Raw genomic sequence first — 12,564 nt, forward strand, 5'->3', positions numbered from 1 at the left:
AGAAAATCCTAAATGGGACCCCATTTGAAGAGTCAGACCACCATTTAATACGACTGAACAACAACATTATAGAAGTTAAAAGTAATAGGAAGTAGGATTGCAAAGGGAAACCTGAAGTCACACTGATTAAGAGAGTATACTAGCTACTTGAAAACCATCTCATAAATTAACTAAAACCACATCCTGAGACTATGTGCTAAATCTAGGGAAGCCAGCTAGGTCTTGCTGTAAGGGATCCTTGGTCCTGTCAACTCTCCTGGCCTATAAGTCCCAGAAAAGCTTACTGATATCTTACAGATATCACAGCAGAACACCAGGTGTTGCTGATAATTTTGAGATGACGCGGATATGCTAATGAACTAACTCTAAGGTAGCACAGTTAAGAGTTGGTCTGTCTCCCACCAAAGTCCTATAAAATGAGGCCCCAAACTTCTGCCCCCTGAGCATTCCTCCATCTACTATGGGGACATGCTGCCTGAATGCTCCCAACTCCAGGTTATGGTTATGTAAGTGACTCTCTGTTCTCATTCTCTTCCCCATGACTCCTGTCTCCCTCCCTCCACCACTCCAACCTCCGTGCTCCTGCCATCTGCCTTTGTACCACTGCACTGTTTCCCTTTGTACTTCTGCACCTTATTAAAATATAATTAGAGCATTACTCCCCACTTGTTGCCATAATGGTCTTTCCTGTCAAGTATTCAAAGAAGAGAGTACACTTGCCCTCCAGTAGACCGAGAGACACTCCACTGTGATTCCTTTAATCACAATTAATAATTTCATAAATCAATTAGTAATTCAACGATCTTCCTAAGGTGCAGGTCTAACCGTGTTATCATCCCCCAATAAATGTTTGTTATTGTCTCCAGGATCAAATATAAAATCTTCTGTTTGGCATTCAAAGTCCTTTACAATCTGCCCCAGTTCCATTGTTTAACATGCTGTTATTCCCTTCCCCCCACCCCCTACCACTTTGTACTCTTCAATCCAGGGACAATGGCCTCCTTGCTGTTCCTGGAACAAGATACTGCATCTCTCAACTTCAGGTATTTTCTCTGGAATCTCTCCAGCCCTTTCTTCACCCCCTGGCTTCCTTGGGTTCCTTGAGGCACCAGCTAAAACTGTACCTTCCCCCCTAATTCTAGTGTCTTCTCTTTGTTTGGTGTTTCCAATTTATCCTATCGATAGCTTCTTTGTACACAGTTGTTTGCATGTCATCTCCCTCTTTAGACTGTGAGCCCCTTGAAGGCAGGGGCTATCTTCTACCTTTCTTTGTATCCCCCGTGCTTGGCACAGGGCCTGACATATACCAGGAACTTTATGTTTCTTGCTTACCTGACTGACCATTTATCTCCACAAAATGTCTTTCTTTCTTATTGAATTTCAAAGTTCTTGTGCCCTCTTCTTTTTCTATGTACCAGTAATTAAACCCAAGTTGTACATTTACTAGAAGGTAGCTGTTGCTTTTTTTTTTTTCATAAAAAGCAAGATGTTTGCTAAGCAGGAATTTTTTTTAAAAAAGATACATATAAAATAAGCAGTCACACCCTAAAGGACTGATCTCAATAGGTCTTATAGTCACAGAAAGGGCAGGAACTGGCTAACCTAGTATTGTATGCCTAAAGGCATAAGGCCTTTTCTCTGTCTCTGCAATATTACAGCTTCCTGAGCCAAAGTTAGTAAAAGTGAGACATCCCAAGGCTCGCTTGACGCCTGGCTATCCAGTGCAAAACATGCTAAAAACAAATCTCTTTTTGTCAAACTAATCCTAACATGGGAGGATCCTGCAAGTGTAAGAGGCCCTATGCATGGAGGCTGCCTCCAGTCTGTGCCCAAAGGCTAGCAGAAGAGCACTTACATATTACATAAAAATGCTATTGAAGTTAATGGTTTCACTGTATGATAGTTACATATTAAATCTGAGAAATGAGCATATGCTCCCTCATTAATGGCAAACCTACAGCAAATAATGCAAATCAAGCATAAGTATTTTTCCACTTAAAATGAACAGAATGGAAATCTCTTCCCTTCTCTAGCAGATAATATATCCTGATTGGTCAGAAAATAAGAAATAAAAATAAGAAATCAGAGATAACTCACCTCAAATCTGTGGGCCTTGGAAGCAGTTTTCTTTTCCCAGTGAAGTAGACTTCGAAATCTTCCATCTTAAGCCTGTGGGCATAGTCAATATAACCAGACAGCTCCTGACCACGAGCATTTCGGTCACGAATGAAGATTATAGACTGAAAAAGAACATAAAAGTGGAGAAAATAAATCATTGAAAACAATATCCTATTCCATTTGAACAAATGTTCAATGTATTTATTTCCTGAGATAGGTCTGTGGTGAAACAACATGGATATCCCCACTTTAGATGCAGACTGTACCAACTTCAGTGTGCCTTTTCACTCTTTTCCATGTACTATTCAATTTGATAAACATTTAGTTAGCCCTGTAACATATATAAAAAAAAATCTCTTCCCTCAATATGCTCAAATATCACTGGTAAGACACATGGACACAGAAAGGTGAATACAATAAAATTTGAAGAGAAAGAGAGTATTAGGGATTCTAAGAGGATGAGATGAGATTCCTTATCTAGAGAATCAGTCCATGCTAAAGCACAGAAAAAAGATGAAATTATCAAGTTTTCAAGTTAAGTCAAATGAATAAGAATTGATGAAATAATCTGCGCTAGGCACTGTGATAAGCTAAGAGAATATAAATACATGTAGAAAGACAGTTCCTGCCCTCAAGGAGCTTACATTCAATTGTGAGAAGACAACACATAAAAGGAAAAAAGGAGTTATAAAGGGGGGAGGGTGCGGGGATGAAAGTACATAGATGTGGGGGGGCATGGTAGAGAAAGTTCAGAGTGTCAGAAACACAGCCCAGAGAGGAAAGAAGATACGGATGGTTTGAGCCTCCTCCTATAAATGGAGGTTCTGGGAGGAGCCAGCTGGTCAGTAGGAGAGATTGTAGAGATGAGAAGGGTATTTCCAATGGGGGAAGTCATCTAGGGATGGAGGGAGCTTTTAGGGTGAAGAGGTTTTTTTATTTTATGAATGCAAAAATGTATTTTTCATATTTGAAAAACAATGAAAAATTGCCAATGTAATTAATATATTTATGAAGAGAGAATATCAAAAAAACCCCAAGTTTTTTCAACTGGATCTGTGACTGTAGGCAGCTCTCCATGAAAGACTCCCTGACCAATGCTGATTGACACCTATTTTGGAATTTATAGTTAAGTGACTAGATGAAGAGGTTTCTATGGCATGACAGACAAAATTCTGTGGAGGTGAGGGCTGCAGCCTGGAAAGAAATGAAATTTAGGGAACAATTAGTAGATCACTTTGTACAAAAGATTACTTAGAGTAAAGTGATATAAGTGAGTCTGGAGAGGTTGGAATTAGTTGGGGAGATTGGAGCAAGGCAGAGATCTTTGCATGCTACCTCTGAGGCAATAGGGAGCCACTGAACACTTGAACAGAGGAATACCTGATGAGTTTAGGTATATTAATCTGACAACTGTGTATAGGATGGTTTGGAGAGTAGAAGTTATTGCAATAGTTCAGGCAAGAGGTGAGGAGGGTGTAATTTCCCCCAGATAGACACAGTGTCTATGTAAAGAGTATGGCCAAATTTTAAGTACACTGGTAGTGAGGTACACGTGTAAGATACACGTGGAGCAAAGGGTAACTCATATAGCTCCTGGTCCTCTAAGACATGACAGTACTTTCACAGACTTCTTAGAGTTCTCCCCTTGGATGCAGCTCTGATGGGTGGGTCATTCCTTTGGGCTCTCATGATCTCACTCCGCCTTGAGTTCATAGCTAACACTCCTCTGACACCATTAGGGGTCACTCTCTCTGAAGCTGCCACTTTTGACTCTCTGTATTTTTCTGTCCTTGATCTGTCTTTCTGTTCCATGGTGGATGCATTGACCCACTGGTCCAGTCTGTCTGATGACACCATCGATGGGGAGGGAGAGAAAATCTCTCATCCTATCCTCCCAGACACTTTCTCTGAAGGGGCTTGATTCAACCTTTTCTAGCTCTATCTTTCAAACTGAAATTCTGCAGCTTTTTCAAGCCCCCTAGGCATGGCCAGACTGCCAGTAGAACCAATCACACAGTTCAGATGCAGAAGCATGTCATTGTAGTTAACACCTTGTTATTGCATTCTTGGTCTTCAGAAGCTGGATCTTTATCCATGTCATTCCTGGTAACCATGGGTATGTCCCAAGGCTCTGTTCTGGGCCCTCTTCTTTTCTGCCTGCCATAAGTCTCTCACCACTCCAGTCCATTCTCCAAACGGCTGTCAAAGTGGTCTCCCTAAAGCAGAGGTCCAACCAAGTCAGCTCCTACTTCACAAACTCCAGTGGCTCCCTATCACTTCCAGGATCAAATAGAAAACCCTCTGTTTGGCATTCAAATCCCTTTGTAGTCTTTCCCCTTGCCTACCTTCCTAATCTTTTCACCCTGTACCTCCCTCTTCTCCCCATTTCAATCCAGTGACACTGGCTTTTTTGCTGTTCCTCAAACAAGGAACTCTATTTTTAGTGGTTTTACCTCCTCATCTCTGCTTCCTTTGCTTGCCTGGCTTCCTTCAAGTCCTAGCTAAAATCTCATTTTCTGTAGGAAGCCTTTCTAGATTCCCCCTTAATTCTAGTGCTTTTACTCTGTTGATTGTTCTATTTCCAATTAATCCTGTAAATGGCTTATTGGCTCATAGTTATTTGCCTGTTGTCTCCCCCGTTAGGCTGCGAGCTTCTTCAGAGCAGGGTATCCCCAGAGCTTAGCACAGGGCCTGGTACTTAGATGTTTTATTGGGTGACTATGTCTTAGAAGGATGAGTCAGTCTGCCTCTGGGCTGAGGGCAGCACGTCCTGGGCTGGCTTCTTACAAGCATTTTTTTTAAAGAATTGACTATTTTAAAAAATGTTATGAACACACACTTCAAAGAGTCTTCAGTTTCACTTTTGCTACCTATAAATTCTGTTACTTTTGTTTTCTTTCCACATTTAATATGTGAGATACTGATGCAATACCCCAATTTTATTTTTATCTTAACTAGCATCCTACTCCATCTCCAGAGCCTAAAAGTACAAAAAGGAACCATTTATGGAGGTTTCCAAACAATAAAATCTGCAGCTTAATTTTGCATGAATTAGCAACTTCAGGATATGATCTAGTCTCTGTAATACTTAGGAAGTTTAACATACTAGATACACTTCTCACAATTCACTCCCAACACTGCATATCCCTGCTTTGGGACAAAGCGGAGTTTTCCTTGGAGGTAACACTATAACAGAGAGATAGGCCATGAATATGCAGGTTTTGCAGGGATAGTATAACAGACTCTAACAAGTGTATAAAGTTCCCTCCATCTGGTTCTCTACACAGCTTAAAGCGAGGCCAACAGAATCGCCACCCCCTCCTCACCTCCAACCAACTTCCCAAATTCTTGATGATTTCAGCAATGTCCTTATGGCCTTTTATTGTTTGTTTGATTTAATGCCATTTATGTCTTTTGTCAAGACACACAGTTATGTTTTTTTTAAAAAATATTTTATTATTATTATTATTGTTTCTTAAAACACAAGATAAAATACAAATGTTAGCCTGGACAAGGAGGTTTTAATCACAAACAGAGAGACTGACCACTCTCATGCCATGTGAGGAACACTGGACATTATCTTTTATTTTGGCTTCTGCTGGCCTCAGCTGGCAGGGTACATTGCCACTGGACAGTGACTGGCTGAGGCCTCTGATGCTATCATGGACTGGACTGGGTTCTTCTCAGAGCTTTGTATTTGCTGGACAAGGCCCATCGGGGCTGTGCTGCTCTTCCCGACCCTCAGTCATGGGCTTGGCGGGCAGGTGCTGAGCTCTTTCTCTCTCTCTCTCTCCGGCTGGTGTGTTACCTGACCTTTTCAGTGCAGTCCAATGCAGCTCTTTAAGCAAGGGCTACATCTCTTCCTGTTGACTTCCTCAAAGCTGCAGGCATCGCCTCTTCAACAAATCTTCCCTTCGTCAAGTCTCTGTTCTTGGGAAGCTGCTCCATTTTGCCTTATGGGGATCCATTTCAATTCAGTCTCTACTCTCACATTCCTTTGGGATTTTTCTGTAGATGAGTAGATAGTAGCAGAATTATGAATTCAGTTTCTACTCTGGAAGCAAATCTATGCCTCTGACTTCATTACAGGCTGTTGAACTAGTGTCTCACCTCTTCTAGGAAGGGGAATGTTTACTTTGCCTCTGAAGGTTTTCCCTTTATATTCTCACTGAGGCACCTTAAGGATAAACTGAGGACTAAGTCTTTTATAATTAGGAAGGTGAAAAAAATTAAAAGACAAATTATGGGTATACAATTCTGGGAAAGAGAGGGAGAAAATTAGTTTAACGAAGATATACTAGGGTGTGGCAACTGAGTTATGATTGGCACATTCTGGTAACAGGTATTGCAAGCTGAACAGATATTTTGCATTGTTCTACCCAGAGAGAGTAAGTATATTTTTCTATTGGGTCAAGCATTTCTCCTAGCTGGAGACTTGTTTCGCCCCCTCCCCAGGTTAGCAATACCTAAGTCTACCTAATGGACCTTACAGTAACATCAAGATCTTTAGATGCACATAAATAAGACCGGCCCAGGGTCTTGATTCTAGCTAGGGGAATCAGTAACATTGGAGAGAGCAGTTTCAGTAGAAATATGGTTTTTAGGAGCCACCTTTCAAGGGACTGGAAGGTGAGTAGTGAGAAAATGAAGTCAACGCGCAAACATAGACAATTCTCTGTGAATTTTGTTGTAAAAGGGAGAAGAGATAGAGTGTGAGAGCTTGAGATGATGGCAGGGTGAAATAAGAGTTTATGAAGGATGAGAGATGCCTAGGCATATTGGCAGGTGGCACAGAAGGAAATAATGACTCTTAAAAAAGATCAAAGGAGAGTGAGAGTGAGAATAAGAGACTGGATAATACCCTTGAGGTGACAGTGTGGTAGAGGATCAAGGATACAGAGAAAGAAGCTAGTCTTGGCAAGGAGAAGGACAACTTCTTATTCAGACTGGAGTATTGGAATAGAATGATGGAGGATGGTATAAAAGGGTTTTGAGAGTAAGGAGAGGGGGGAAAAAAGGAGCACAAAATGCATTTTCTTATTTGTCTCAGCAAAGTAGCAGGGGAGGTTCCGTACTGAGAGGGAGAAGGAGAATGGGGAAGTACAAGAATAGTTGCGCTGGTGTGAGAGAGTCAATCAGTGAAACAGCAAAAGTAGTGAGGACCCGGCTGAGGCTAGGGGCTTTCTCTACCAGGGTTTGGCAACCCACAATTAGGAGTAGAAAAGGCACATTGTGATAGTGGCACAGGTTAGAGTTTGCCAGAGTTTGGCAAAGTGTGGGGAAAAAAGGGTCAAAACAAGGATTTCCTGTGGAAAGGATAGTACCTGGTTGAACCAATTTACCGTAAGTGCCATGATTGTCATTGGAAGACAGGGAGCCCAAGCAATGATGGACTAGGACGGGGATGGGGAACCTGCAGCCTCAATGGCACATGTGGACCTTTAGGTCCTCAAGCTTGGACCTTTGCCTGAATCCAGGCTTCACAGAACAAGTCCCCTTAATAAAAGGATCTTATTTTATTAATCTAGGCACCATCTGGCTGCCCATGTCCTATGTCCTATGAACTTTCGTTAATTTTTAAATGATTCTATAACATTTTAACATTGACTCATTATAATTAAATAAATGACCGATAAAGATCCTGTGATCTGACAATAATACAATTTAGGGCTCAAAGGAATTCTACTTATTTCTCTAGCAAGAGAAATTCAGTTTCAATTAAAAAAAATGACTGAATTGAAAGTAATATGCAAAGTAATAATAACAAATTACAATGTTGTTTTATGAGGGACAGGAAGACATTAGGAACACAGGTCTGGTATTTCCTAAAAACATTACTCTGTATCTTTACGTTTCCAACAGATCAAATGAAAACTATACTTTGTGCTTTCACTCAAGAATGAAAGATGATGCAATGGTGACAGAAGAGAAGCTTTAAAAATGCATGTTCCCAATGTCTCTTTAGATACTAAACAAATTAGAAAAACCCTGGACTTTATAGAAAATTAGCAGTTCGGGAAAAGCCTAAATATGAAGACAGACCTATTCTTTATGTTAGAGTGGAGTCTCCTGACATTGAGGAAAGGGCTTTCACCTGAGTACTCTGTGACCTCAGCTTGGACCATCTTTTCATTGAAAAGTCTTATGCAAGATCTTGTAAGCTTCTCTTTGCATCTCATGTTTTTGGGGAAAAGAAACTGATGGGAAATTTAGTGTATTACTATTTCATGTAGATCTCTGGTTGATTGTCTTTTCCCAGATGTGGAATATAATACAGATTCATAAGCTTGTGAAGGGGAATTATATCCCATATTGCCTGACATTTCTTGCCAAACATTAATGAGGAGATATAGACAAGATCCTTACTGAAAGGGAAATATATGGAGAGAGAAGCCAAAGTAATTTTTTAAATACACTAAGCAACGTGTTTGGAAATTAAAGTAAATATCTATTTCAGGAGTGTGACCAAAGTTAAAATATGCCGAGTTTCTTAAATGGCTATCTGAGACTGAAAGTATGCTAACAGAAAAAAAAATAGAGTAAATACTTTTTATCCGCAAAAATGTTCATTTCTAGTAGATATCATTTTATTTATTTTGTAGATGTCTTTTTCTGAAGAGAATTGGTTTCATAGATCAATTCTAGTTTTTTTCCCCCTAAGAAACATTGGTTAAATAAAGCATTTTAGAAATCTTAAAAACTCTCTGGAAAAACCTTTTTTGGAGAAACTTTTCAAGCTAAGTATTCCTTAAAATAAAATTATTTCCTTATCTACAAACACACAACACCTATGTTTCCCATGTATTCGGCCCCTTTCCTTTCTGCAAAAGCAGTATCTTAAAACAAAGATTTAAAAAAAGAGGAGAAAAAATAATTCAGCAAAAATAACCAAATTATTGAAAAATCTGATATATACAGTGTTTTACACCCATTAGTCCCTCGAATCTGCAAATAAGTAAGGGGAGATAAGTAAGGCCTTCTCATATTTCTTCTTTGAGGCCAACTGTGATTGGTGTAATCTATAGACTTTTCTTGATTATTTTGTGTATTTCTGGGAACTTGGTTTCTCAGAAAGACCACTGAATTCTTCCTTTTATCTGAGGGGATCTGGTTCTGGTGAAAGGGAAGCATTAAGGATTGGGCTGTGACTTTATGTAAAATAATAATCACACTATTTTTATTACTGTTTTTACTTTGTATAGTATTCTTATTTGAAATATGCCATTTTAATTTTGGATTGTAGATGGGTAAAAGAATTTCTGGAGGCAGAATTTGATTTTTATTAGCGTGAATATTTTATTTCACTTTTCCTAGGTATGTAGTAGGTAACATGCCTGACATAAGCATATTTCAATTAATCAATCAGTCAGTAAAGAATATCTTTATTGAGACAGGAAAGCACACAAATTTCGCTTGGGATATGGATAGAGTGATCCAGCTGGATGAGGGGTTCATGTAGGAGGATAATATAGAATAGTTAGACTGGGAATATAATGGACATTTTCTAGGAGTCAATGAGTAGCCATTGAAAGTTTCTGAGCAGGGGAAAAGACAGGATCAATGTAGGGTTTTAGAAAGATTGATTTGACAGCCACTGAAATGAGTGGGAGCAAGACACTAAAGACCGGAAGACCACTTATGATAGACCGAGCATGATGAGATGAAATTAGACTGAAGTGGTGGCAGTGGAAATGGAAAGGAAGCTACAGATACCAGAGAGACTTCACAGGAAGAATGAAAAAGATTGGGGATTAATTGGATATAGAGGTTAGGAGGTAAAGCTAACTATGGGCTTTTAAGCCTTGCTGATTGGCAGAATGGTGCTACCAATAAAAGAAACAGGGAAGTGAGAAGGGGTGTCTCGTTTTGGTGAAGAGTAGAGGAGGAAGGGAAGATAATGATTATAATTTGAGGCATGTTGAATTTTAGTTATTTTCTGTTATTTATTTATAAATCAAGCTAACAATCCATAGAGGAAAAATTAAATGGATTGCCTTTTGTCTACATTGTGACGTACAACTAGATGGTCAGACCACTCAGTTAATATATTAGTACATACATCTGGGATAGACAATGAGTCAGCCTCAGAATTTAATAGAAGGAAGACAGCATGCCAGACTGCATTTGGGAAATTATATTGTATTTCTAATGATTCCAAGTTTCTATTAGTGGGGCCAATACTTAACCTCTCTAGGGAGTCAATATTCTCTCATCTGCAAAACTGGGATGATAATAGCACTTATCACACAGGGTTTTTGTGAGGATCAAATTAAATAGTATATAGCATATTTAAAATGATTTTCAATTCTCAAAGAACTACATAAATGTTAATCATATTTATATTATAATATTATGATAAAGAGGAAATAAAGGAAATTTTGAGAAATTACTTTGCCCAATAATATAACCAATAAAACTGAAAACATATTAAATGAGTGTATATTTATAAAAAAAAACTAGAATTGGAAATAGAAAATTCAAATAACCTAATATCAGAAAAAGAAATTGAATAAGAAACAAAGGAACTCCTGAGGAAGGAGGGCAATGATGGAGGGATTAGGACAACAGGGATTTAAAAGTAAATTTTATCAAACATCCAAACAATAATTAACTTCAATATTAGATTAAAATGACTGCAAAAAACAGAGAAAGAAGTATCTGACCAAACTCTTTCTATCATATACATATCTTCTTGATACCAAGGAGAGATAAAGTAGAGAAATAAAACAATGGACCACTACCTCTAAATGAATGCTGACATAAAATATTGAATAAAATTATAAGTTACGGTAAATATTAATAAAAAAAGATTAAACACTATGGCCACATCAGAAAACTATATACACACTACACTATATAGGTGAAAAAAAACCCAACAAATTAAATGATTCTGTCAACAAATGCAGAAAAAGTACTTCTGAAAAATATATGTTTTTTAAATTAACATTGAAAAATAGGAATAAATTCACTTTTCCACACAAGAATAAATTTGCTTTTCCATGACATGGTAAGCAGCATCTTGCTAAAACCAAGAGCTAGGATTATTTTTAATGAATAAATTCTGGAGGCCTTCACAATGAGATCCAGGGTTAAGCAGACATTGTTACCACTAATATTTGGTAGAGTTCTAGAAATTCAATAAGATGAGAAAAAGAAATTGAGGAAGTAAGTAGAGGCAAAGAAGAAGAAAAATCACTTTTGCCAATAATACTTAGAGTAGTCCAGAGAATCAACCAAAATTAATTGAAATAATAACTCAATGAAGTGGCATAATATAAAATAAATATACAAAAATGAAAAGTCTTTCTGTATATTGCCAACAAAACTCAGAAAGGAGGGATAGAAAAAATAGAATCCATTCAAAATAACTGTGTTCCACCTACCAAGAAACATTCAGGAATTATGTGAATAGAATTAAAAAGCTTTATAGAAATAAAGACTTAAATAATTAAAGGGATATTAGTTATTTATGTTTGGACCATGCTAATATGACAAAATGACTGGACTATTTAAAATAATTTTCAAATTCAGTGCCAAACCAATCAAACAACCAAAGGGTTTCTTTATAGCCCAAAGCACAAAAATAGACAAAATGCATTTCCAAGAACAAAAGATCAAGAATCTCTGGGAAAATAATGGAAAAAACAAACAAATATCAAAATTATTTGGCACTGTTTAAAAAATAGAAAAGTTTATCGAAGGAAGAGATTAGAAAAAACAATAATAGCAATAACAACACCTAACATTCTGCAAAGCACCTTACATGTCTCATATGTAAAGACCCAGACACAATTGAATTTATTAGCATTATCTACAATAAACTCAAGGGCACCAACTACTGTGATAAGAATTATCATTGTAACAAAAACAAACAAATAAATGCTATGAAAACTGGAAAGGAGTTTAGCAAAAATTATGCTTAGACCAACAACTCGTGTAAATACCACAATGCTTCAAACAGAAGAAGCATGACGTAGAGTTAAAAGGTCATATTATAAACAAATTGGAGAAGGGGTGATACTTTTTACAACTTTCGTTGTTGAGACAGGTCTTGACCAAACAAGAGAGAGAGATGATCACAAAAGTTGAAGTGGACAATTTTTGGCATCATAACATTGAAAAGTTTCTGCAAAAATTTCTGATTCTCAGTGTTAGTTTCTTTTTTATCTATCATCTATCTATCTATCTATCTATCTATGGCAGTTGGGGTTAAGTAACTTGCCCAGCTAGTAAGTGTCAAGTGTCTGGTCTGAGGTCAGATTTGAACTCAGGCCCTCCTGACTGCAGAGCCAGTGCTTTATTCATTGCATCACCTAGCTGCCCCTAAGTGTTTCTTAAAACTATTATCTTTTCTAATGTATTATGCTACTCTCCTATACTTTATGCCCACTCCCCTTTTAAAAAGTAATATTTTATCCTTCCTGAAAATCTTGAGGCTCTGAAAAG

At 37.9% G+C, this 12,564-nt stretch overlaps 1 protein-coding gene across 1 annotated transcript in view; it reads right to left on the reverse strand.

Moving 5' to 3' along the window:
* LOC114036726 (cilia- and flagella-associated protein 299-like) overlaps nt 1-6,066 on the reverse strand; it is an 88,870-nt gene extending 82,804 nt beyond the window's left edge. The window contains exons 1-2 of the mRNA XM_027853399.1: nt 5,974-6,066; nt 2,098-2,240 (exon numbers count right to left, since the gene is read on the reverse strand). Of these exons, the coding sequence (XP_027709200.1) occupies nt 2,098-2,240; nt 5,974-6,066 (236 nt within the window). The remainder of the gene's footprint in view (nt 1-2,097; nt 2,241-5,973) is intronic.
* Between the last annotated feature and the right edge of the window lie 6,498 nt (nt 6,067-12,564).

The sequence above is a fragment of the Vombatus ursinus genome, unplaced genomic scaffold (genome assembly GCF_900497805.2).
Source record: "Vombatus ursinus unplaced genomic scaffold, bare-nosed wombat genome assembly UNPS02009975.1, whole genome shotgun sequence".
Lineage (NCBI taxonomy): Eukaryota > Metazoa > Chordata > Mammalia > Diprotodontia > Vombatidae > Vombatus > Vombatus ursinus.